Consider the following 27500-nt stretch of genomic DNA (forward strand, 5'->3'; position numbering starts at 1 on the left):
TCACTCAGTAAGAGAGATTCAGTATAGGAGACTCTTCGAGTCTCTTGGAGTCTCTTGCCGTTCGTCAAATTATTGTGATGTGACAAAAACAAAAAGATCTCAGTGAATTCAGGGCTTCCTGCGGTGTGTAATTGATAGAACACAAGTCATTATTTGAGGTGAACTACTCCTTTAACCCTAACCCTCAAGTCCGAGTTTAAATGCGTGCCAGGATCATGAACAGAATAGCTGATCTACAAGCGCACGTGTCACACAGCGCAACGCATCGTGAGCTTGTATAACAGCTATTTTGGGTGTGCGACTGCATAAGCACAACTAAGCCTGAATCTCTCATTTTTATAACTATAAAAATGTTAGACAACGCAGTGTCTACTTCCCACATTCTACTACGTTTGGCCCTCACAAGTACTGCATAGTAATACAAGCACACACACACACACACACACACACACACACACACACACACACACACACACTGTGCCATATAATAGGGCACTACACTGACGTCAACGCCTTTGTCTCCTAAAATACCAGCAGCGTCTTGTTGTTGACCCTCCCTTCTCCTCCGTGCTCTCTCCTCATTCGTCACTGATCTTCACCGCCGTCACACAGAAACCTCGCAAACCTCCAAATTGATTACTTTCCATGTTTTTCTTATCCTCATTTAACGCCCTAACCTCGTCCCACAGGACTGCCGAGCAAGAGTAGTGAAAATAGCTGATCCACAAGCTCACAATGTGTCGCGACGCGACGCATTGTGAGCTTGTGGATCGGCTATTTTCACTATTTCTGAAAAAAATGCCCGTTCCATTTCCTGAACAGTTATGGTTTTTGGACATACGAGGTTTCCACCCACGTCTTGTACAATCCATACAGCAGCACAGCCACGAGGAGCAAGGGAACTGGTCTGAATCGATTGAATAAATCCAATGTTCATTAGACTGAGGGGAGGCCAATTAAGAGCGAATTATTGTGTTGATGTAACAGCCTGGCAAACGTGCATTAGGTATACAGCTACGTCCTGTACCTTATTGTTGTTTTTGTACTGTATTGATGTATGTATGCCGCTGGTTCGGGTGTCCAAGACACATTTCTCCCAAGGGAGACAACATGAAGTAACCTTGAACCTTGGACCTATACTACTGTATAGTGTAGCTGTCGTGCAGAAGCCTTGTTTTAGCTACTTTTGTGTAAACACTGTAGTTTGAAAGAAGAAGTAGGGTATTAATTTACAAAAACAATACAGAGATACCTGTACAAGGTGTCTGCCCTTCTGCAACCACGTATCATAGCCTACTGTAAACAGGTGACCCAGCATGATACCACTTTACACGAGAGCTCTAATTAAAAAATGTGAACCGAATGGTCACTAGTTGCAAACGTAGGTCGCAGTTTACTATCAGAACCGTCACAGCTTGTCCGTAGACGTGGTTCCCTTGACTCATCACTGTGACATCATAGGTGACATCACAGTGGGCTTAAACAGGTGATGTCACAGTGATGTCAGATATTCAGAGCAGGGATCTCCATATATGGGCATAAAAGGGATTCTATTATAGGCCAGTTAGGGATCTCCATATATGGGCATAAAAGGGATTGTATCCCAGATGATTTCCTGTTAGGAGAACAACACTAACAGACTCCATATTCAGTATGGCCAAGACAGATGGCTTTTTGCCCTTAGGCGTCAGATCATGTGAGCCTATCGCATTGAATGCCATCTTTCATACAATCGTGCTGTAACATTGCATCGAAATTCCTCACTTCTTCTATCATGGCAAGTCCAAATAAGAAGAAATTCACAACTAAATTGAGTTCAAACATTGCTTAGACTCTTTTTTTCTCCCTTTTTCTTTTAAAGGAAACGAAGAAAGATGTCCAGCCAGTGAGATGTTACAGTGGAGATTAGTTGCCTGCCTCCAGCACAAACAAAGGGGAGTTATTTTTCACCTTGAGCTCCAGGTATTGAAATGCAATGAATTCTGGGACGGGGGCCTGGCCTGAGATTAGTGAGCACAAAAGACCCTTTGTTGCATTTAATTACAATTATTGTTCACAAACAGCAGGGAGAGCAGCTGTTCCAAGTTTTAAAGTTCCAGACTGATGAAGGAACGTGATAGAGTTGTTGACAAAAAAAGGTTACAATTGACCCCCAAACCAGAGTTCACACATGTAAAGTATTTGGTTTTAATGTTTTCATAATGTAGGCCTATGATGATTACATATTAGCCTACATTATTCATTTGTTGGGTAAGGTATTAACTAAATATTTGTGCCAAGTACCCCAAACAAGATTTGTGCTGTTAAAACCCATTACCAGCCAAATTTAAATATGAATGTGCGCTTATAACGCCAGGAAATAGCTATGTTTTATCATCATGATCACATTATTTTCAAAGCCAGGTTGATATACCATACCACAAAATGACCACTAGAGCGAGCCATCATAACACTAAAACGATAGACTGTACAAGCCCCCATGTAAAAACCAAGATTCACAAGATTCACAAGATTCAAGGATGGGACGATGACATCGCTCCCCATTGACTCAGAATGGGAGACCCGCGGGCCGCCATCTGAGCTCAATACTGTTCAATTCGTGCTTGATCGTCTAAAACCACCATCGGTATGGGCACCGGAACGTATACAGATGCCACACAGAAAGTTTCCGAATCAAAATCCGACCTAGTGAAGCTGCGTAAGGGTCGGATGGTTTGCATTGAGCCTAGCAGCTAGCAGATGCTAATATAAACAGGAAGCCCTGGTTTAAAGGTGACGTCATAATCGTATCCTTTTTTTTCCACGGTTCACGTGTTGATACCATCCGAAGCTAAGCTAACCATTTCGCTCCGTCTATTAACCCAAATAAAAGCTTAAACAATGCTTTTATATAAAAGTCGATTAAAGTCGCTTGGCAGGGAAGTCCATAGTGAGATAGTTGATCTGAAAGTCGACCGGCGCTAACTGAGTTAAAATGTTTAAAAAAAAATTAGACCCCATGATAACCACTGATATAATGGCCGACTACCCACATCAGCCATCAACCATACCGCCAAACATTAACATATTATCGCGTTGTTTCAGCAGTGGTTCTCAAAGTGGGGTCCTTGGGGGGGTTACAGGGAGTCCCCAGCAAAATTAATATAGCATCAAAGTTAATTTAAACACTTTAAACGTACGGTAAATACATTGGCTATTTGAAAATAGACGATCTACAAGCTGACAACAAATTGTAAGCTTGAAAACTGGCTATTTGGAGAAGAAAAGAAACTTGAAAGAACAAAGAATTTTAATATTTTTGAAACATTTTAACAACCCAAAATGTATGGTGGATTCTCCAAAAATATATTTCCTGATGGTGCTACACCTCCAAATAGGCCTACGGTACACATGCATTTGGGGGTCCTTATTCCTTAACCTGAAAACGTTCGACAATCACTGGTTTAAGCTGATAACCAAATGTGCACATTTGCAAGAGTGTTCCTGCATTGTCCTGGCTGAACTTACTAATACTTATTACGGACGGCGGTTCTACTTACAGGTGTCAGACTTGAGCAGGCTGTTGGTGCTCCTGAAGTACTGGGGGTTCTCTATGACGGGGATCTTGGTCATGCCGATGATGACGGCGTCCGGGCCCATCTCTGAGGAGGACGGCGTGTTGCTGCCGTTGGACACGTGGTGAAGCGGAGACGCCGAGTCGTCGTCGTTGCTGATCACAGAGGACGGCCCTGCGAGACGGGGGCAGAAGACGGTAAACAAAACGCACGGTTAGTTTTTTGGGTAAATGAATGCCTTACTTCAGTACGTGTTTCTCAAACTTTTAAATTTCAAGGTCTCCCCATAACTTCTGACAGTGTACAAATGGAACCAAATGGACTCGTTAGGATCCATTTGTACATTGTCAGTTACTTTTTTTTTTTTTTTTTTTTTTTCCCCCACAATTTTGTAACCCATTTTTTCACCCAGTGCCAATTGCCTATGTAATCCTGGGCTCTGCTCTCCCTCCGCTGCACCTGGGGAGACAACGGACTGACCTCATGCTTCCTTCTATGCATGAGGAGTCCAAGTTGCTTCTTTTGACCTGACAGTGGAGATTTAGCGCGTGGAAGGAACACGTCATTCCAACCAGTTCCTTTGCCCTCCATCAGGCGCCCCGGCTGGCCAGGGGGAGGCAGTATAGAGACCAGGATTACATGCATGTTTTTGTGAGGGTATCAACCCTAGGAGACACAGGGAGAACATGCAAACTTCACACAGAAAGGCCCTATCACCAACCCCACCTAGGGTGTGGGCGCTGATGACGCAGAGGGAGGAACACGCCGCCAGTGCCCACAGCGTCCCCGGCGGGAATCGAACCCGGGACCTTCTAGGTCAATTTAGAACCCCCAAAGGAACCCACAGAGTCCCTGGAATCCACTTTGAGAAACACTGCCTTTTACTTCAAGAGGTAGATACCTTAGATCATTTGCTCATTTAGTCAACAGAACATGAGTATTTTCACATCGGCATGCCAATATAATCCAATCCGGAGAAAGAACTCCTACAGGATACAGGATAAACAAGTGAAATTGGAAGTGATGAAACAAAACAAGCTACGTCCCACCTGAAAATGTATTTACTGAGACCCCTGCTGAAAGAACACTGTACTGTATATAGCAATGAATATAGAGAATGTTGACAAAATACTCTATATAGCAATAGAGAGTTTTGACAAAATACTTTTTGTTTTAACAAAAAGACAATCACTATAACTTGGGGAGGATAGAGACTGCACGTAATAACAAAGAAAGAAAGAAGAGAGTGTGAAAATGAGGAAAAAAACGTTAGAGAGAGGAAGCTGCGTTATTGTTTCTGACCTCATAATTAAAGACCTGAGGCAAGAAGGAAGGAGAGAAAAACAGACAAACACCATAATCTATGCATGCACACACACACACACACACACACACACACACACACACACACACACACACACACACACACACACACACACACACACACACACACACACACACACACACACACACACTGAGATGAGAGCATTAGATAGCTACGGTTGTTGTTATTTCTGTTTGGTCAGGCGATAATAAAGCAGGATTTAATGATGAAGTAAGGCGAGGACAGAGATGAAAGTGTGCTTCTGCAAAGCTGGAAGCTGACTCAAAGAATCAACCACCATTATGTACTTTGTTGTACGTCAATAGCGGAAATATTCAATCTACAATCTCACAACGTGTCACATTGTGATGCAATGTGAGCTTGTATATCTATTTTTACCAAATGTTTTTTTTTTTTTTTTGCTGGATGTTTGTTATTCACCTATTGTGACCAGGATAGGGGCATGCATCAGTATGCGCATGGTTGAAGGTATTATAAGTGATATTTTGGGGTTAAACATTAAATATTTTGATAGTAATAATTGTTGAGGGTTTATTTACAGTAAAGTGATTGACTTATGTTCTAGCTGAGCAAAATGAATACATTTAGCTGTCATTACAAAGCTCACATAGCTTTAATTCATCACAATGGTTTTAATTCATCTTTTTTGTAAATGGACCCACAAGGGCCCTTTTGGGTATATAGCCTATTTGTGCACTCACACTAACCGTCCATTAAACCCTACGAGAAACATAGCGGCCTCTTTTATCAAAGTGCTTTTTTCTGGCCGAGTGGTGCACTTTTAAAAAGTTGAGGGTAGGTTAACTTTTTGAGAAGATGCACAATATTTATTGTGGAGTTGTATTTCTCAAAGGCAGGCCTATTAATATATGTCTGATTCACTAGCGTCAGCCCACCGCTCCAGATGGAGCCAGCCAGCAGTGCTCAGGGGCGTCACAAGGGGTAGGAAAGTGGGACTGAGTTACTAGGGCCCAAGGTGGTGGAGGGGCCTTAATTATTTTATACTTTAGCTATTGAAAAATAGCAGATATACAAGCTCACAGCACGGCACCGAGTGCCGCGCTGCGAGCTTGTAGATCTGCTATTTTTGAAAAGTCGTGAAAATGTGTGCAAATCTTTGAATATTATGTATTTTTTTAAGCGAACATTTGTAACTCAAATTTTGCTTCTGGGGGGGGGGTCCCTGGAACTAAATATTTTGAGATGGGGGTCCGTGGTCATTTTGGGGGTCCTTCACATGAAAAGGTTTGAGCTCCGGTGACATCGAAACATCGATTTTTCAAAAAACCTTAGAAAGGATTTGAAATATTCAAAGATTTTCATGATTTTTCAAAAATAGCAGATCTACAAGCTCGCAGCGCGGCACTCGGTGCCGCGCTGTGAGCTTGTATATCTGCTATTTTTCAATAGTTAAAGCACAGGGGCCCCACAGTGAATCCTTGTACCCACCGGGGCCCAGAATTTAGTGCGACACCCCTGGCTGCCTGCCCGCCAGGAGAGAGGTAGCAGCTGGGGAGGACAAACAGCTGCTACAGACAGCCTGTCTAGAACAGTGACTGTCAACCTGTGGGGCCGTGATGGTATTGCAGGTGGACCCCCAAATGAAAATGACATGGTATTTTGTTTTTAAAGCTTGAAAAGTTAGCTTTAAGTCGATTGAGGGATCATAACAGTACAGTATGTCAGACGGATGGGCCTGGGCCACGAACACTTTGGACATGTTCAAGCTCACAATGCGTTGTCAGCTTGTAGCTATTTTCAAATAGCCAGATCCAGAAAAGGCTGAGAAGTCAGAACCACTGGTCTATGAAATATGTCATACATTTTAGCCGACGTGCATGATGCTTAATTTTGATTAATTTGACATCTACACGTACTAGTTATCAATATTCCATTGAGTTACAGTATGTTATAGTCCCTGTACTGTACTGTCGATTCTGCACGACACCTTCCCCTTCTCCCAGCCCCTTTCTTCCTTTTTTGTAGACACTAGTCAGATGGGTGGGCCAAGTGCATTTTCAGAGCGTGTTTCATTTAATGACCAATCAATTGATTGTGTTCGGCTTGGATCAATGGAACTAACATACTGTAGTATACCTACATAGTATAGTTCATTATTAAAATCATAATGTTTTGCCTCTCGGCCCACCACATGGGTCCCGGACCATAGGTTGAGACAGTACATGTTGTGCCACACAAGCCCAACGGTTGCCTCTATTACCTTAACTGTCTGTTATGGCAACGGGTGGGAACTGTTATTAGTTCATAATTAAATGAGTGAATAACAGTTAGGAATCCTTTTTTCATGGTGTTGTCAGTCACACCTGCATGAATCTGTTGCTAATTTCCTCCAGTGCAGGCTGGGTGCCAAAACTAACATGGCATCTGGCTCTCTATGATACTCCGTCTGTCAATTGATGAGAGGCAGGCATATCAACGCACTCACATGCGCACACACACACACACACACACACACACACACACACACACACACACACACACACACACACACACACACACACACACACACACACACAAACCATAGGATAGTGATACTTTTTATTTGATACCACAATAAAGGTTTCTTTTGCCCGTCCTCTCCCAAAACCTAAAGCCCATTTGTATACCGATGCGTACAGTGTGTGTTGGTATGTGTTAATATGGGTGACTGTGGGTGTAAGTGTAAGCATGTTCTCATATCTTGGTATCCTGATATCAAATGTCCTAAAAAGGTTTGACAGATGGGGGAAGTCTTGCCAGCCATCTGAAAAAGGTTATGGAGCTTTAAAGATAATACTGATGACAAGACAGGGCAAAGCACCAACACATTAACACAGTCACACACACAGGTTAGCACACAGTTGATTTCAGTTAAAGTGTACACATTGTTACATTTTGTAGCTTAAATGAACACAGGATTTTACTGTGTATTTGCTTAAAGATGCTTGTAGTTTTATTCATGCGTGGTTGTACAAGGGAAGGGTCCTTGTGCAATTATAGGGAACTGCTTTTGGGCCTGTGTTTGAATATTATGTAAAAATGTGTGTGTGTGTGTGTGTGTGTGTGTGTGTGTGTGTGTGTGTGTGTGTGTGTGTGTGTGTGTGTGTGTGTGTGTGCGTGTGCGTGTGCGTGTGCGTGTGCGTGTGTGTAGGTGTGTAGGTGTGTATGGTCTTTCATTAGCCTTTCACGTCAACGTGTGTCGGTTAAATAAGAATAACAGACACTCACAGACAAGTTGGAGCACAGTCTCCAAAGAAATCAGAAACACACACATACGCTACAGTACACATGTTGAGAACAGAAACGGTCTCAAGATCTCACAGCAGCTGTGCGAAATGCAAATGGACAATTATGCACAACCAACCTCAGTCCTAAACACACACACACACACACACACACACACACACACACACACACACACACACACACACACACACACACACACACACGCACACACACACACACACACACTCTCACATCACATTTATCTCAAGACCTCTCCAGGACACTTGAGAGTAGGAAACGTTGTGAGTGGAAACACTGTATTATGAGTTGAGATTGATTTCCCACGAGCAGAGCAGAGCAGAGCAGAGCAGAGCAGACTGCAGTAGAGCAGTGGTTCTGAGCCTTTTCAGAGGCCACAACCTCCTAAATAATCATATTTTGGGGGTCTGACAAACACTAAGAGTTGAAGAATTACATTTTGTATAACACGATTCTATTGTGAAAATAGCAGATCTACATGCTCAACGCGAAGCGCAGCTATTTTCACAATCTCTGCCTCTAATATTTGACAATTTGGCCAATGTTTAATTTGTCATTTTAGAGGCATTAAGACGTCCTTTAATTGTCACGTTGAGAGAGACAACAATGTTGCACATTAAGTTAATCATCTGGGGACCCGCCCATAAAATAATTTGTGGACCCCCTGTCGGTCCCGACCCACGGCTTGAGAACCCCTGGAGTAGAGTCGAGTCGAGTAGAATAGAACATCCCTGCCAACCCTCTTGATTTTAGCAGGAGACTCCTATATTTTTACCCTTGTCCTTCTTAATTGGCTCCTGAACTGAAATGTATCCTGAATTTCTCCTCATTTGTCATGCACATGGCTGTTGTACACACCCCACTGATATGCAGCCGGGGTAATGTTAATGTTAATGTTCATTGGCTCTCCCATGCAAATCACCAAGCGTGACGGTGATTGTTATTTGTTGGAACCTGGAAGGTGCCTCTCTCTTTCTCTCCCTTTCTCTCTCGCACGCTCGCTCGTTCTAATCAAGGGGAGAGCGGTAATGTGCTATATGTGTACACAGGCTGTTACACTGGTACTGAACTTATTTAGCTTATAGACTAAATTATGACAGTGAACAGTATACACATACACTACGTGTGATTGTGACCGTAGGTTGCATTTATTATGAAAACATGCAGCTCCCGTGCGTCAGTCAGTCAGTCAGTCAGTCAGTCAGTCAGTCAGTCAGTCAGTCAGTAAGTCAGTCAGTCACGCCTCATGTCACGCTCCATATATGGCCGAGACAGAAAGTTAGTACAACACATGGATCTCCATATGTGGAGCTGACGACATGACCTCATCAAACCCTGGATATCCATACATGGAGATGACTGGATCATCACCTAGATCTCCATAGGACTCCAGATATGGATATAGCTGACCTGTTCTGACATCACAATGATCACTCGACCAGCTCAGCAGAAGGATATAAAAAGACCAGTCATATTGTCATATTGTGTCAGCGACCTCACCCTTAGGCGAGATTGTATGCTTGCATTTTATTTCATTTCCCAATATGATTTGACTTTTTCTTCCAATTGCCAATTCACAATTCCCTGGGTATCCTCTGTTGTCACTACTAACTTCTACAAGTGGTCCTGGAGAGAGCAGACAAAATACTTTTCCCCCAATTTTCTCATAACGGCAATTCCCAGTCGGTCCTAGGCAGAAAACCGACAATTACGCGCCAACTCTTATACACGTGAAATCAAGACTGCTTCCTTTCACCTGACAGTGAGGTATTCCTCTTGGCACTCTATAGTGACATGTACAGTATCAACCACTCCACCTGGCTTCCCACACCCTTAGTCCCTGTGTCTCTGGGTGGAAAAGTGTGTTCTCGATAATAACACTGGTTCCTACTGTATCCATCACTTCCTTTCCATCTGCTCTTATATCACGCTCTAGTGGTATTGACCGGTCTTCAGAGGAATATAAGTGGACAAAGAGATTTTGTTGAGCTGTTGTACACTGCGCTCGCACGTGTGTGTGTGTGTGTGTGTGTGTGTGTGTGTGTGTGTGTGTGTGTGTGTGTGTGTGTGTGTGTGTGTGTGTGTGTGTGTGTTCTCACAGTATTAATACAGTTGATGCTCATCACTTAAATGACATACATAAAATATATGGTTAAGAACACTGTTGATTCACAATGAATAAACGTGTGTGCTTTTGCGCGTGTGTGCGTGAGTTTGTGCGTGTGTGCGTGCGTGCATAAATGCGTGCGTGTACGTGTACACAGTACAGCATGTGTTTTGCGGCAGTTGTGTTAATAGGGGGTGGCAGGACATGCAGTATTTTCTACTCTAGAAAATTCACTCTCTACCGGGAGTGAATGTTGAAAACCGGAACATATTGGTGTTTCAGCGATATTTGTTGGGACCCGGGACACGTAGCTCGAAAACGTGACAATCCCCCCCTGGTCACCCTACATTAGTATGCTGTCTGAGTTAAATGAACGTGGAGGATTTCTACTGTGTGCTTTTAGCTAGGACAGGGGGAGTTACTACAGGGGGTCCTCCAAATCTTTCAATCCTTTTTATATTAACAACCTAGTGTCCATATTCTGAGAACTGTAGCCAAAGGGTTAGGGTTAGCTCACAACGCCTTGCACTGTGAGGCGTTGTGAGCTTGTAGATCGACTATTTTCGGCAAAGAGGTTTGGTGTAGAGGCGGGCAAAAAGAGCAGACCAAGTACAGAGTAAAAGGTCAAGTTTATTAGGTAATGACGGCTCAAGTGGTTAAATATCTGAAAACACAAATTGACATGAATCCAAAATACACTGATGAATGTGCTGTCAAACGATGAAACTATATGGAATCTATGAAAAGGCTGTGGGGGTCCCTGCTTCATCTCTCTCTTAACTAAGGGGTCCTTGGCCTGAAAACATTGAAGACCCTTGAGCTAGGACTTTCATGTGAAGGTCCGTGGCAGCAGAGCTTCCATCAGGGACCCACCACCACACAGCAGCCCCTTCATTAAGTAGTCTTCACCGCTGACAGCCTCTCCCTTCCCCATGGGTGAGCCTAATGCCTCTTCACACAGACACTACATTTGTTCACATTAAACAAAGGGATCATGGCGCTCGGTGCAGACATAAAAATCACTATTGCCTTTTACTTCACCTCTAAAATTGAGAGTTTCATCACGTGATTTGTGTCAACCCTTTCCTAACCCCCTTGTCCCCATAAAATAGCCTTCTGATTTAGATCTTTACAGCAGCATTACATCACTATCAACCACTATTATTGTGAATCGTTGCTGTGGGGCAGAAACCTTGTACCAGGCACGAGCACACATAGACACTAAAGGGGACTTGAGCCCTGCCCTTTTATCCATCTGTGAAAAGTGCCCTATCCAGACCATGAATGCAGTTTTATGGTAGAAAAAATGCAAATGCCCCCTTTCCATTCCATGCCATATGAAGGCAGAATTTAAGAGAATTGTCGTGTCCAAACTCTACTGAACTTTAAATGTACTTTATCTGAAGATGGTGAGCTGGTAAAAGACAATTTCTGTTGTCATGTATGACAGTAATGTAATGCGAAATGTGGTCATAAAAAGTGATGCAAACAAACCCCCCCCCCCCCCCCCCCCCCCCCATACGATTGCATGAGTACTGTGTTAATTTATCCATTTGTAAGAGCGTACTGAAATGTATTGGGTTATGTTTGTACTGTCTTGGTCTGTCTCTTTCAGTCTGTCTTTCTTTCGCCCTCTCCCTCTCCTCTCTGTCTCCACTCCCTCTGGACACTCCACACCTGCACACCTGTTTCCAAGCCCTCGTTAGTCCTGCCAATCAATCTATTCATCTCACCTCATTCCCCCTCGACCAATCAGGCCACCCCCGCATTCCACAAGCCTGATGATGATTGCTCCCTCATCAGCTCCTCTCATTATTTAAATCAGTTCACTCCCTCAGTCCTCTGCCAGATCCTGGAGCAGTGATTCTCAACCTTTTTCAGTTCAAGGACCCCCAGTTTAATATGATTAGGCCACGAACCCCCATTTGTTACAACTTGATGTTCAGGCCGCAACAGGATGCAGCATCCAAACCTACAGTAGATTTTCAGTTTCAAGGGGTCACCATTATGTGGGCAATAGGTTTATGACATACACTAACACAGAAACCTGCCAATGGAGGCTGTTTTCAGAAATATATACCAATGTCACATTTTGGATTTTTTTTTTTACATTAGAATGCGAGAAGTGACACAATCCAAATGTCTACATACAAATTGAACCAAACTGACCTTTTGGAACCATGGTAGCCACCAACAATGTTGAGAAACTGCCCTAGAAGATTGTTACTGTGTGTTTCATATTTCTTCTACCCTGTGTTGCCCGCCTTGCCTTCTCGTAAGCGTTTTGCTTTTTGTTGTTCGCTATATAAATACGTTGCCGGACTTGACCTGTTTTGCCTTTTCCGTCTGCTTCTGGGTCCTCACCTCTAACACACCACTGTACACCCCCAGAGTTAAATTAACACTGAGGATTTCTCTGTCTACTGGGTTGGGGGAAGAGGGTGGTGCAAAAGATCATTAGCAGCGCGAGGTCCCAGGGTCACTCATTAGAGCTAAGGGTCGGCAGATAATGTGTATGGTGTGCACGGTGGTGGCTGTGAGGTTGGGGGGAGCGTGCGCGTGGTGGGGGGCCAGGTCCTCTGGGAGCCATTCAGTAAAGAGGAGGGGATGAAAGGCTGCTGAAATGGAGGGTCTGAAGGGAGGGAGAGGAGAGGAGAAACGGTATAAGTGGGGTCAGGTCCTGACCCAACACAGTTAATAGACATAGACCTGGTGTTTAACCTGGTGGAGAAGCGGGTGGGGGATCAGTGGTGTGACTGTGAGGGGTGGAGGTTGCCTGGGGCAGGTGAACACAAATAAAATACATTGCTGCTTCTCACTGGCTGGGTCAGTGACAGGAACACTTACGCTAGATCGACCTCACGTGTCACTTCAACTTGCTGCGTTGCTTACAGTGTTCCCCAGCTCTGCCACTGTTTCTCAATGTGGGGCCTCCCAGGGGTCCTTGAAGGGGTCCCCAGCTAAATGATTGATAGCCTGGAACCAAATTGACCCTTTTGTTTCAGTCAAACGGTGGCCTGTGGCCTAATGTATATAACATTGGGGGGGTCCTTGAAATTAAAAGGTTTGAGTATCACTGCCCTCGTTCCTGTGATATATTGTACTTTGTGCTCTTTGGTCCACAAAATTGCCTGAGCATGGAGATTTATAAAGAGCTGAGCAGTGGTTATTCAAATCAACAACAGATGCACAGCAATACAAATTTAACGTAGAAGCACATCCGTTGTATTTCAAGACAATTTCATGGCACCTACAGTATTAGATGCAGTATACAACAGACAGATTGGAATGATTGCATTTGGATATTGCTCACTCGGCACCTATTGCACGCCTGCCTGCCCTGGAAGGAGTCAACCTCTTTTGTGGTCCTTACAAAGATTTTTTCTTTTCCTTTCAAGGGTTTTGTCTTTGGAGTTTTTCCTTGCCCGACTGAGGGTCTAAACCAGGACAGGGATGTTATTTTAGTTTTCTTTTGTGAATTGTGGGCCTGTAAATCCCTTTAAGACTGTAACTGTATTTAGGGACAATACAAATCAACACATCAATTGACTTGAGAGCATGATGGGGAAAACATCCCATGAAGCGTGTGACCCAGGTTTCAAACTCTAATGCTCAGTATATGGTTTATATATTAGCCCCGACAGCTCCCCGGGCATTTCCACTGTTATTGCTGTTACACCAATGTCACTGTGAGAGCCAAAGGGGATGAGTTTTATGACAAGGCCAGAGCCGGGGCTGAGTTAAAAACGATAGGTAACTTGGTGAGTGACTGTATTGATCCGTCTGAGGCTCTCTGGGTATACCTAAGACAGTCCAAAGCCATTTACTGCTGCACGCTGCCAAGGGCGATGGATGTAGCGAGGCTATTATGGGATTTAAGGACATCACGGCCTGTCAGTCAGTCTGTTAAAACAGATTGGCTGTCTTGTGCCTTGGTTAGACACAGCAAGTACTCTGGGTTCCAGGAGGAGTTGTTATGGCAAATGATGGATTTTAAGTTCCAAAACCACTTTATTGACTATCTCGCACCAGCGCTTTTCTTCTTAATCCAAGGCATAATGCCTCTGTAGCCTCACAACAAATATGGGATTCATTACCTGTCTCAAGTACAGTTGGGCAGCGATGAGAAGGCATTCTACAATCTAGATAAGTGGTTCTCAATCTTTTACGGAGGGTCCTCAGAAAGATTATTGATAGTTATGAACCAATTGGACGCTTGTAAAAGTAACATTGAGGATTGTACAGTGTGGAATGGGGTCCCAAAGATAAAATACTGTTTCAAATAAGGGTCCATGTCCTAATGCATGCATATCTCAAACTGGGGAATAAAATAATATAAAAATGTTGAAATTAAATGTTCTAGAACAGGGGTCTTCAACATTTTCAGACCAAGGACTCCTTAGTTGAGAGAGAGATGAAGCAGGGACAACCTTCTCATAGCGCGAGGCGTTGTGAGCTTGTAGATCGGCTATTTTCGGCAAAGACGTTTGGTGTAGAGGGGAAAAAGAGCACACCAAGTCAAGCTTGTAGATCTGCTATTTTTGGCTAAAGTGCTCAGAACATGGATGCTAGGATTCAAGTGGTTAATATAAAAAAGGAGAAAAAGATTTCTATCACACAACGATTTGGAGGACCCCCTGGCTAAAGTGCTCAGAACATGGATGCTAGGATTCTAGTGGTTAATATAAAAAAGGAGAAAAAGATTTCTATCACACAACGATTTGGAAGACCCACTAGGAGTCCCGGACCCCCTGTTGAAGACCCCTGTTCTAGAAGATGAGTGACAGAACAAAATCTGTCCACTTTGGTCCCCAGTTTGCTGGGAAGTCTACTTGCACTGTAGTTATACAAGATATATGCTAAGAAAGCCAAACATAGTAAGTACAGTTTTTTCACATTAGTTGAATTTCGTCTCGTTCTCTCCTGTGTTATGCCTTTAACAGAGCTTGTTAACAAAGCAGTGAGAGAAGGAGGTTAATGACAGTGTGAGTAGAGTTCCTAGACAGGGTCATGGGCTCTGGGGCAGAGTGGAGATGGACATGAGGGACATCCTGCCACTGCTAACCCCTAAGGCAACTCTGACCTCTGATGGCACTTTGCAACGTGCATGTATGCGTGCACACACGCTTGCTCGCATGCACGTACGCACACACACACATGCACGCTCACACACATACAGGCATACAAACATGTTAGGATTCTGGCTCGCACACAAAGCTTTGACCAGCAAAAAGGCACATGCATACACACACACACACACACACACACACAGACACACACACACACACACACACACACACACACACACACACACACACACACACACACACAAACACACACACGCATGCAGCACTGGAAACCTGAGCCCCATGGTCTCTAAACGTCGCTTTCACCCCGCTGAACACAGGAAGTCATCTATTGATCCAAAGAAAGAGCAATGGAGGGATAAGAGAGAGGAGAGAGAGAGAGAGAGAGAAAGAGAGAGAGAGAGAGACTAGGCAAGAAGGAGAGGAAGAACAAGAGCAAGAGTGTGGTGGTGTTGGTGGTGGAAATGATGAAAGAATAAGAAAGAAAGAAAAAACTGAAGGAAACCAAAAATCAAGGTGTTTCTGAGCAGTAACAGGGTAGTCTGGTAAAGCGTTTAAGAAATTGGAAAAAAAGAGAGAAATGCTGAGGAGCAGATTTAATAGGGCATGGATAGACTGATGAGAAGGGCTATACAGTAGAAGGATGGCTGGATGGCTGGTTGGGTAAGATTTCCTTTACACTGCAAGTTAACTAAATGGTTGTCAGAGGATCTGCATGAATGGGCTTGTACAAGCCAAACCTCCTCCTGTTTGGTTTAATGCACAGGCCTATCAAATTCCCCATTGTCTATACCATCGTCCTATACAGGTAAAAATAGACAGTTTCTTCTTTCTGTGCTTCAGTTTGTCCACTTGTCTGTTGTTCTGTCTGTTCATCTTGCTCCCTCTTTTCTCGCCTGTATTCATGTACAGTATCCTCCAACTATCATACACTATATTTATTGTGGCACCACACACTTTAGACCCAAACAATATCCTCTACTAGTGAGATGGGATGTTAACTCACGCTTTTCTACTTTCTACTTGCACACACACAGGCTATCTCAAAATCAAATTGCTAGATGGAACTATAGCTGAGCACCTTCATACTCCCTGGAGGAGGATCAAAGTTAAGTGACCCCATGACTTTTTTTCTTTTCTTGAATATAATATCTAGCCCCAATTCTGTCTCAAATAATACCTTTTAATCCCCCAATGTTGGCAATGTCAACAGTTCAAACCACTGGTCTGGTTGGGGTAAGGAGGGGCTCTGCCTGCAGGGACCACTAAAGCAGGGGTCTTCAACGTTTTCAGGTCAAGGACACCTTAGTTGAGAGAGAGATGAAGCAGGGACCCCCACAGCCCATAGATAACAAATAGTTTAGTTTCATTACAGCACAATCATTGGCATATTTTGGATTCATCAAATATTTTTTGGGGGTTTCCAGATATTTAACCACTTGAAACGTCAATACTTAATAAACATGACCTTTCACTCTGTACTTAGTCTACTCTTTTTCCCCTCTACACAAAACTCTTTGCCGATCTACAAGCTCACTACGCCTCGCACCACAATGTTGTTGTTGCTTGTAGATCTGCTATTTTTGGCAAAGTTCTCAGAATATGGACACTAGGACTCAAATGGTTAATATAGAAAAGGAGGAAAAAAAGCTTCTATCACACAGATTTGGAGGACCCCCTGTAGTAACTCTGAGGACCCCCTAGGGGTCCCGGACCCCCTGTTGAAGATCCCTGCTCTAGCGGGTGTTAATTAGGACCCTATTTGGGGGAAACTGAAGCGTCATCGGTGTCGTGGCGAGTGGGGCATAGTGATGGACTTTTCAGGACCGGCAATGTGGCTAGGAGAGGTTGGATTAGGCTGAGAGGGTGTATTTCAGGTGTTTTCAATTATGAATGTTGATTGCACAGCACAGCACAGCACACAGCACAATGGCATGGTGATCATTTTCACAGAGGCGGCATGGAAGGAAAGCCTCGGGAACATAATCTTTCCCAAGAGCAAACCGATGTCCTTATGCGGGAGGTGCAGAATCGTCAACAACAAAGCTAAAGCACATCAAACATACCGCCAAGAGCAGATGATGCAAATTCATCTTGGGTGGAAATAACAAATACAGTTAATATGTCTGGCACTGGTCCTGTGAGAAGTGTTTCTCACTGTATCAGTTCATCACAGTCCATAAGCCCAATTCATATTTTCCAACCAGGGGTGTTGCACCAAATTCTGGGCCCTGGGTACAAGCATTCACTGCGGGCCCCCCATGAATGTTCTTCATAAGAGGAGGGGGCTTACCCCATTTAGACTGGGAACGCATTATTACGCATAATTTTGTGCTTTAAAGTTATACCATGTAACTTTTTTTATAAAACAAATCTTAAAATGGTCCTAACTGTTAAATCGCTAAAGTTTTAGAACCCCCACTCCGTTATTTTCAGCTTCAAAAGCCTTCTCTTTATATGTTTTCTATGAGCCGTGAGGGGGGGAGAATTTCGCGGCAATATGACGTCATCATACTACCGGCCAATCACAGCGAGGGTTATACACTGCCGGCCAATCACAGCGCATCTTGGAGTGGGGTCGCTAGGGCGGCCATATTTGTAGTCTCCCGTGTGTTTCTATACTCGGGTGCACGGTGAAGCTTGGGTGAAGGAGTGTATCTCCGGAATGGCTGAACGCACAGCAACCAGGGACCCCTCAAAAGATAGATCTCGGCGAGGTGGAGGCAGACGCGGGGGTGTGAGAACCGAAAAACGTCCGAAAGACGCGGACGCGACCGAGGTTTGCTATAGAGCTACTGACCACAAGTTGAGCAACTTACACAGTATAGCTTTAACTAAAAAAAAAAATAGCAGATATACAAGCTCACAGCGCGGCACCGAGTGCCGCGCTGCAATCTTGTAGATCTGCTATTTTTGAAAAATCTTGAAAAATCGTGTTGCAAGTCTGTTTTTATGTCAGTGGTGTTCAAACCTTTTCACGTGAAGGACCCCCAAAATGTTACCCCCCATCTCAAAACAATTAGTTCTAGGGACCACCCAGAACCCATAGCAGTTCAAGAAGCTGTGAGCTTGTATATCTGCTATTTTTCAATAGCTAAAGTATAAAATAATTAAGGCCCCTCCACCTTAGGCCCTTGTAACTCAGTTCCACTTTCCCCCCCTTTGGACGCCTCTGGCGTCTTGCATACATAATACAGACCCTGAGCAGATGTCCACCTAAGAGGGCCATGCACAAGTCATTTGTTGTGTCTGTGTGTACCTGTCCAATAGGACCTGTCTATGACACATGTTTGTTTGTAGAAATTGGTCTTGTACACTCTGACTATGCTTCAGGTACACTGGACCGTGAAAGTCAAAAGTCTGCAGATTCTCCAGCTGCTCCCTGTTTTAAACACCACATAAGCAAGAAATGTCTCAATGATGTCTGGCAATGAGTCAAACAGAACCTAGCAAATATGTGTAATAATATCAAGTTGACCAATCATGACCAGTTATGAAGAAGGGTTTAAAATGCTTTTAATCCTTCCGCGGTCATATTCTGCAACTGTTTAACAATAATATGCACAAACAGAAAACAATTTCTTTGTACTGTATTCTTATAGCAAAATCCAATCATGTTTTTTTTGCTGTAAAACAAATATGATGGGTGCTTACTACTTAGTGAAACCAACAGTGAAACCAACCAATTTCAACCCATAATACAATGACAGCTACCCATGAATCAATCTTAATTCAACTGCAATTCTCCATGTTTGTTATGATAAGCCCAATTTCCACATTTAAATCAAATTCTTCCCAACATTATGTTCCGCCTGCCTATCCTGTTTCACTCTGAAATACGTCACAATACGGAACTTACTCTCGAAATGCCAGCCTAACATACAGTATATCGTATATTGTATTTCATCTTCATGAATGTGATTTTGGAGACAATGTGTGACCAGCAACTAAAGACTGTCAAAAATAGTCATGGACGAGCTTGTGCCTCGCTACACGGTGCAGCCATGGTCCGGGCAGGCGGGCGGCAGATGGTGCAAATCGTGGTCCTTGCCTCGTGTCAAACAACCTTGCTTAGCCTTGCTGTTTAATCAATCAACCCATGTACACTTCATCAAATGACATAGCATGAGACCAGTCCCTTTCTTCTGAAAACATACAAATGTGGTGAGCGTGCGAGGAGGAGACAGAGAGAGGACAGGAGGTGGGGAGCAGGGACGTGCTGGGCCCCTGATTCAGCCCGGGAAAAAGAGTTGGAGAGGCCCTCATTCTTCTTTTTTTTTAGTTATATTTCGTCTTTGTCGGGTGGAAACTTTATATGTCCAAAACCGTTTGTTTTGTATTTATCATTTTTGCAACAGCCTTGTATGATGAAGCAGGGCTTTGCTTTGCGAAAAAATGTACAAATTTGAAACTTGGAGATACGAGGTTTCTGCCCGACAATGACGATTTACTTTGTTGGCCGCCCAGCTCCTAAAATGAAACGAAGGACGACATTTTATTTTAAATGTTTTCCTAATGGCCGGCCTGGACCGGCCGGGAATGAACCGGCCGTTCGGGAGTTGTCCCGCTTTTCCCAATGGCCAGCACGTCCCTGGTGGGGAGGGACACAGTAGAGGAGGATTGTTGCTGTACAATGATTCTTAAACCTTTTCATTTCAAGGACACCCAGTTTGCATTAGGCCATGGACCCTTTTCTTCTTTCATTTTATTTGAATCTATCTATGGGACCATAATCCAAACGGTAAAATCCTCAGTGTTAACTCTGATAAAGTAGAAGAAAGGGGGAGTCCCGGACACTGTCTTAATTTACTAAACATTTATTGGTAAACGTTTTGGTCACTCAGACCTTCATCAGGCATTCCCTTTCTTCTATACTATTCAAGTTCATTACTCCAACGCACCTGTCCCTCCAGGGGCGTCACAAGGGGTAGGAAAGTGAGACTGAGTTACTGGGGCCCAAGGTGGAGGGGCCCTAATAACTTTATCTATTGAAAAATAGCAGATATACAAGCTCATATAGCGCGGCACCGAGTGCCGCGCTGCGAGCTTGTAGATCTGCTATTTTTGAAAAGTTGTGAAAATGTGTGAAAATCTTTGAATGTATGTATTTTTTAAGCGAACATTTCTAACTCAAATTTTACTTCTGGGGGTCCCTGGAACTAAATATTTTGAGATCGGGGTCCGTGGCCAAATACATATCATCTTGGGGGTCCTTGACATAGGTTTCTTGCACACATTTTCACGATTTTTCAAAAATAGCAGATATACAAGCTCGCAGCGCGGCACTCGGTTGCTATTTTTCAATAGTTAACATTCATGGGGGGCCCGAAGTGAATCCTTGTACCCAGGGCCCAGAATTTGGTGTGACGCCCCTGTGTCCCTCTCCGTACAGTATAGGTGTGCAAAGGGACTTTTTCTCTTCAAACTCTGATAATGTACAAATAGAGCAAAACCATCTGGAGTTACAAGGTTGGATTTGGTTCTATAACAATCATTTACCCCACGTTGGGAACTACTGTAGTCCACTGTTGAATGAATGCACTGTTGTATGGTTTTCACTGGTAACGTGATCTCTTTACCAGTGAGAAAATAGATTCTAATGACAAAACAGAGAGGGCGCTGTTTTTCATTTGGCGATGGGTTCCCAGATTGCTGGTACAGTACAACCAGTGTCAACCCTAGTACATTCATTCACCAGTGATGCGCAGCAAGAACGTTGCCACCAAGTATATAGATTCACACTTTACAATTTAATGTACACAAATACTGCAGAAATCTCCATTGAACTCAAACTATAACCAAAACATAGAGTATACTATGCATGTGAATTAACTTGCCCCTTGGCCACCACATTGTATTCATGAATATAATGGGAGACACACTTAATCCAGTGAGGCTAAGTGTTCATTTAATTCCCACAGCTCATAGGTGAGGGTAAACGGAGGTCACAGTCTCCTTTAAATATACAATACAGTGTAATCACCACCACTCATCAGCTTAATTATTCATAGTGTACATATTTAGCCACTATGTACCCACCTCCTCAGCTGCCACAGTGGTACCATGACCCCTACGCTACCCCTGTAAGTACATACTGTATACACAGTGGAAGTGGTCAATTCTTACAGTTTCAGAGTTGAATTTACACTAAGGATTTCACTGGTGTATATGCCAACATGACATTGATACTCTATGTATGTTGTTTCAAAAAACACTCCAGTCATTGCCATTGTTGGGAGTTGTAAATGGCCCTTCCAGCAACTCGAACCTTTTGTAGCAATAAAAGTGACAGTCGGGGGTTGACAGTACGTGGGCCGTGCTGTGTTTAAGAGAGCTTTTACAGACAGTCTGTTTTCACAGCAAATGCAAAGAGAGGAGGGGCGGTTGAGGGGACGAAGGACAAGAGGACGCAGCCTGACCTTATGAATCATACGAAACACACAGCATCCCTGTTTGGTTCGCTTAGAAGTTTAAAGTCCTTGGGAGAGGATCACCCTTTGTACAATCTACGAGCTCACAACACTCTTTGCTATGACTCAGGCTCAAGGTTTCATTTACTGTGTCCAGAAAAGAGAAGTAATCAGACATTTGTACCTAAAAGCTATTGTACTGCTAGATGAAAGAGACACATCACACAGGAGGGACACCATTGAACAATTTCTTTATTGAAAACATATAACCTCTCTCTCCTCCTCAAGAACCAAGTAATGCCTTCTTTTTCTTTTTCAACTGAGCTTATCAAGCAATAATACAGCCTCTTCCATGCTTTAAAGCCACAATGCACAATTTATTGGGAGGATATCATGGCCAACCAGTGCCTCTAAAGCTACACTAAAGCTGTGGTGATGTCCTTGTTGAGTTTTGTCTATGCTGTATGTGTGCTACACAGCTAGCGACAGGATTACGTTTGTGTTGTTTTTTGTCCTTCCTGTTGAGAGGTATAAAAGTTGTCATTGTGCCATGCATTTCTTTAGATCTATTGTTTCTAGTGTGGATCGAGGCTTTAGGAACTGTGCTTCTATTAGGTACTGATATTGAATGGAGTAAAAAAAAAAAGGGGGGGGGGGACAAAACAAATATCAGTGAGGTACTGTAATGCATGTCTAACACAATTTCACAACAGATGAACATAAAAGAGGCACTTAGCAATGGATAATCCAATAAGAATAAGAAGAATATAAGAAGAATATTGCATATTTGAACATAGAAAGGACATAAAAAGAACATTAAATGGCAAATAAAACAGAAAATATAAACCTTATTTCCAGTTCAACTCTTATTAGATTCTATTGTCTTACTTCCCAGTGTTAGATTTATTTCTACTGTACTTTTCTCATACTGTATGTTTTCACAATATTGTCAGAAACAGCTTAAGTACTTTACAATGGTAAAGTACACATTTCCTATATAAAACATAAAATATTTACAAATATGTGCAAAACATTTCAAACAAATGAACCCCAACAAACCTACCACCTCCTGTAAAGCAGAAACTGCAATAACTTTCTATAAAAACAACTCCTCCATGTACAGTATGCTCCTTACTGTGGCGTATTGCAGTGGTTCTCAACCTGTGGGTCGGGACCCCTAATCCCCAAATGATTTCAGGGGGGTCCCCAGATGATTAGCTTAATGTGCAACATTGTTTTCTCACTCAACGGTAAACAAACCAACATACAGTTTCCCCCCCCCTCCCCACTGCACGCGAGCGAGCGATGCAACGCCATGTCCCGCGAAATACTGTCCGCATATGGAGCGTCGGCCATTGCGTTGCTGCGATGTAGCCTGAACCAATCAAATAAATAAATAATAATATAAAGTGTTTGGGGGGCGGGACATGGTCATTTACCTCTATGGAAGTCGCTGCGAAACCACGCTCAAATAGAGGCTCCGCGAGAGAAAACCGGAGGCGTGGACGCCATTAAACAAACGTTCAAATCCCCAGTTCAACTATAATTATTTTGGGGGTGGCGGTCTGAAAAGGTTGAGAACCACTGGCATATTGGACAGTCAGTGATCACATCAGTGGTGAACATCCTTTGGAGGTCATGTTCGTGATTCTGACTTAAAATGACACTGCTTATTCACAATAGAAATGTCTCCAATATTTGAATTTACTAACTGAGGCCCTGACTATCTGAAAATCACATAGTGATGAGCTGTTACCTTTTGCCTGGAGGATTGTATTTGTAAATGTATTTTTAATCCTTTACTCGGGGCACACAATTATTTTCTGCGCTGACTTTTAGCTTGAATCTAGGCAGTTAGAGAGAGAGAGAGAGAGAGAGCGTGTGCGCTGTGCGTCTGTGTGTGCCCGCTTGTGTGTGTGCATGCATGTGTGTGTGGGAGTGTGTGTGTGTGTGTGTGTGCGCGCGCGCACGACGGTGTGTGTGTGCGCGCGCGCACGACGGTGTGTGTGTGTGTGTGTGTGTGTGTGTGTGTGTGTGTGTGTGTGTGTGTACACGCGACTGTGTGTGTGTGTGTGTGTGTGTGTGTGTGTGTGTGTGTGTGTGTGTGTGTGTGTGTGTGTGTGTGTGTGCGCGCGCGCGCGACTGTGTGTGTGTGTGTGTGTTGATTTATTGTTATTAACTACAGTATAGTCTGCAGATCCAGAACAGACAACTTGACCTGTACTACTGTAATATGTTCATATTTCCGTTTTATTTCCAATGTGTAAATAAATACACAGCATCTGCACTAGAATAATCTTCATTACCAGATGTGATTTAGCCTACAGTGGTCAGTAATATGTAATGAACCATAAACAAGGTTCAACTGCATTGCGCTGTATTGTATTTCATGCTGTAAATGTTTCAGGTAAAGTGACTTGTGTCTTAAACCAGCGATCAACAAAAGGTTGAGGACCACTGTTTTAAAACCTGTTATTACCCTGTTACCCACTTGAACGCTGTTGACCATGGTCCCCCAGGCGTCTGTACTTGCCCCCCCCCCCCCCCCCCCCCCCCACACACACACACACACACACACCAAGTCTCTTTGCCGACAATAGCACATATACCGTACAAGCTCACAGCATTGGACATATTATGACATGCCAGAATAGGGATGCTAGGGATAAAGTGGTTAACTATTCAAAGAACAAACATGTCCATGTGCGTGTGCGACTGTGAGTGTGTGTGTGTGTGTGTGTGTGTGAGTGTGAGTGTGAGTGTGTGTGTGTGTGTGTGTGTGTGTGTGTGTGTGTGTGTGTGTGTGTGTGTGTGTGTGCAAGTGGGTTAGTGGGTAGAAGCGTGCGCAGTGACAGATATGATATGTATAGGCTGAATGTGCACTTACTGTATGCTTTTACATGAGCATAAAAGCCATTTATTTATGCTCGCATCTGGGAAGTTAATCAATTGACTGTTTCCATAACGTACATTGGGACGTACAGCACGGTATCTTTTCATTTACAGTAAAAAGCGAATTATGTTAATTATGTGGGCCTGATTAATGACAGTCATTGTCTTCTCATACTAGGCTATATATTGTTGCAGGGGGAGGCGGGGGGTTTCTTAGTAAATGAACGCCCGAGCTCCTTGATAATTAAACTATAGCATCACACAAACGCATCAAAAGTAGCAGATCTGCTGATACTGTACTTCTACAAGCTGTGAGCTTGTAGATCTGCTACTTTGCCACTTTTGAATTTGAATCCTGAAAAGTCATATGAGGATTTTCACCTTGCAGAGACGATATGCACATGTACTGTATGTGTGGGTGTGTTTGTGTGAGGCTATATAAACGGATTAAGTGCATTAAAACAAATTCAGTCTTTTTCTCATCTGCTGTACAAATGAGCTTTATGAATAAACATACATGAATGTTTGTTAACTGCATTTGTTAACTGCATTTGTGTGTGTGTGTGTGTGTGTGTGTGTGTGTGTGTGTGTGTGCGTGCGTGCGTGCGTGCGTGCGTGCGTGCGTGCGTGCGTGCGTGCGTGCGTGCGTGCGTGCGTGCGTGCGTGTGCACGCGCGCGTGCGTGCATGCTTTCGTGCGCGAGAAATCCATTTATGAAGGACTTGGCTGCGAATGTGTATGCTATCGTAAATACATGAATAGCTCTGAATTCATACATGCATACACCTGTGCATGCGCGCATACTGTACATATATGCATGAATGCATCTGTGTGCATGTCTACATGTGTCTGTCTGAAAAGTGGAGTGCCATGAGTGGGGGTCTCCTATGATTAATTTAACACAGCAAATCAATAAATGATACCATGTACAGGTGCATGTGTACAGTATGTGGGTGTGTGTGTGTGTACGTGCACCAACAATAGCTTGAAGGGCCAAGGCTACATGAGGCCACACAAAGCAGCCAACATGTTGCACTGCACTGAGAAAAACTCAACATCCACTTCCAGCATGGTGGATGGCTTGCCATCTTGCAAGGTGTAGTAATACAGCCCAAAATATAAAAAGAAAAAGTACTGATTGAAAACCGAATAATAATATAATTATACAACTTCAGCATAGTGAATTTGAAATTATGTGCAATAGTATACAGCCAGGGAATTCACCCTGCTGCTTTCTGGTTTTTAGGAGCCTATTCAATCACTTACCAAGTCAGCTTTCGTGTGTTTTTTTTGAGAAACAGGCTCTTGCAGCCTCCCATCAGCAATTACCCCATAACAATGCGAAATTTGAAACCATTCCTCTCTAAATCACCAGTTAGTCTTTGTGGTTCTATTACGTTCTTGTTCTTGTGTCTATTAGTTGCACTGGCATTATCAACATATTTTACCAGGAGACTGCAGTGGTAGGCTTCTAATAGTTCTGCCTACATGTTACGAGCCTTAGATGCTACAGTAGTCTGCATTGTTTGTCTCTCTAATATGACTACACTGAGCCATCACCAATAGGGATTACCTAATCATTTAAGTCATGTTTTATACTTCGCCATACAATGGTGTTGCGCATTGTATAGACAATATACAAGCTCACAATGTGTAACAAAGATACGCTATTTTAGGAATTTCTGAATGCTGAAATATTAAATGTTTGACAATTTCATCAAAATAGGGACGGCAGCGTAATCTGAACTCGAAGTGATGTTTTCAAAGTCAATGTTGTGTAGTTTGTATTTTTGTGGTTGACGCAGGTAAAGAGTTAAGTTATGAGATCGTGCTCCTTTTCACAGAAAGGATAGATGGGTGAGTGGCAAAATAAACGAATGCTGCAGGGGCTTCAGCGGCGTGTGTGCAAATAAAAAGTCACTAGGTATAGTAGAGTGCAGTAGGTGCAGTGTGTGTGTGTGTGTGTGTGTGTGTGTGTGTGTGTGTGTGTGTGTGTGTGTGTGTGTGTGTGTGTGTGTGTGTGTGTGTGTGTGTGTGTGTGTGTGTGTGTGTGTGTGTGCTTGCGTGGGATGATGTGTGTGTGTGTGTGTCTCTATTTGGAGAAGATGTAGGTTAATGGCTGTGTCTGTCCTCCTGGACTAAATAATTCATCCAAAGGGAGGCTTTTATGCGTCTCTAAAGGCACCCTCTGATTGGTTAATTGGACTGTTATATTCCAGTGATCCACCTTCTACCTTTAGAGCTTCATAATGGACTCTATTCACCAGGTATTCACTCTGTATGTCGTCGTTGTCGGGTGCATGGAAACCTTGTCCAAAACCTTCCTTTTTTTGTTATTATTTTAAAAACGATTTAAACTAGTGAACACAGCCGATCTACAAGCACACAACGCCTCGCACCGCGAGGCGTTGTGTGCTTGTAGATCTGCTGTTTTCACTAGTTTCGCGCGACAATCTTGTATGACGAAGCAGGGCTTTACTTTGCGAAAGAACGTACATGTTTGAAACTTGGAGATACAAGCTTTTCACCCGACAACGTCGATATGTTTGTAGAATACTATCCTGGCCATCAGTTTCCATTGTGGATGTTATTGTGTCCACTTGTCTCTCTCTCTCTCTCTCTCTCTGAAGGGAGGGTAAGTAATTTTTAAAAAAACATATTATTACATTTTTGTAAAAAAAAAGAAAATTGCTCTATATTCCAGTTATTTTAACAAGATGTACTTAAAGTACCAAAAGTAAAAGTACTCATTGTGCAGAATGTCAAAGTTTCACAAGTTTTCAAAGATATAAAATGTAGACAATTCTTTTGAAAACAGCAGATCTGCAAGCTCATTGTGAGC

At 43.2% G+C, this 27500-nt stretch overlaps 1 protein-coding gene across 1 annotated transcript in view; it reads right to left on the bottom strand.

The window, feature by feature from the left end:
* Positions 1-27500, bottom strand: part of ntrk2a (neurotrophic tyrosine kinase, receptor, type 2a) — a gene marked incomplete at both ends in the record, with an annotated part of 137856 nt that overhangs the window by 49355 nt on the left and 61001 nt on the right. Inside the window, one exon of the mRNA XM_080737951.1 lies at positions 3540-3728. Within this exon, the coding sequence (XP_080594077.1) occupies positions 3540-3728 (189 nt within the window). The remainder of the gene's footprint in view (positions 1-3539; positions 3729-27500) is intronic.

Source organism: Nannobrachium achirus (assembly GCF_963921795.1).
Source record: "Nannobrachium achirus genome assembly, chromosome: 12".
Classification (NCBI taxonomy): Eukaryota; Metazoa; Chordata; class Actinopteri; order Myctophiformes; family Myctophidae; genus Nannobrachium; species Nannobrachium achirus.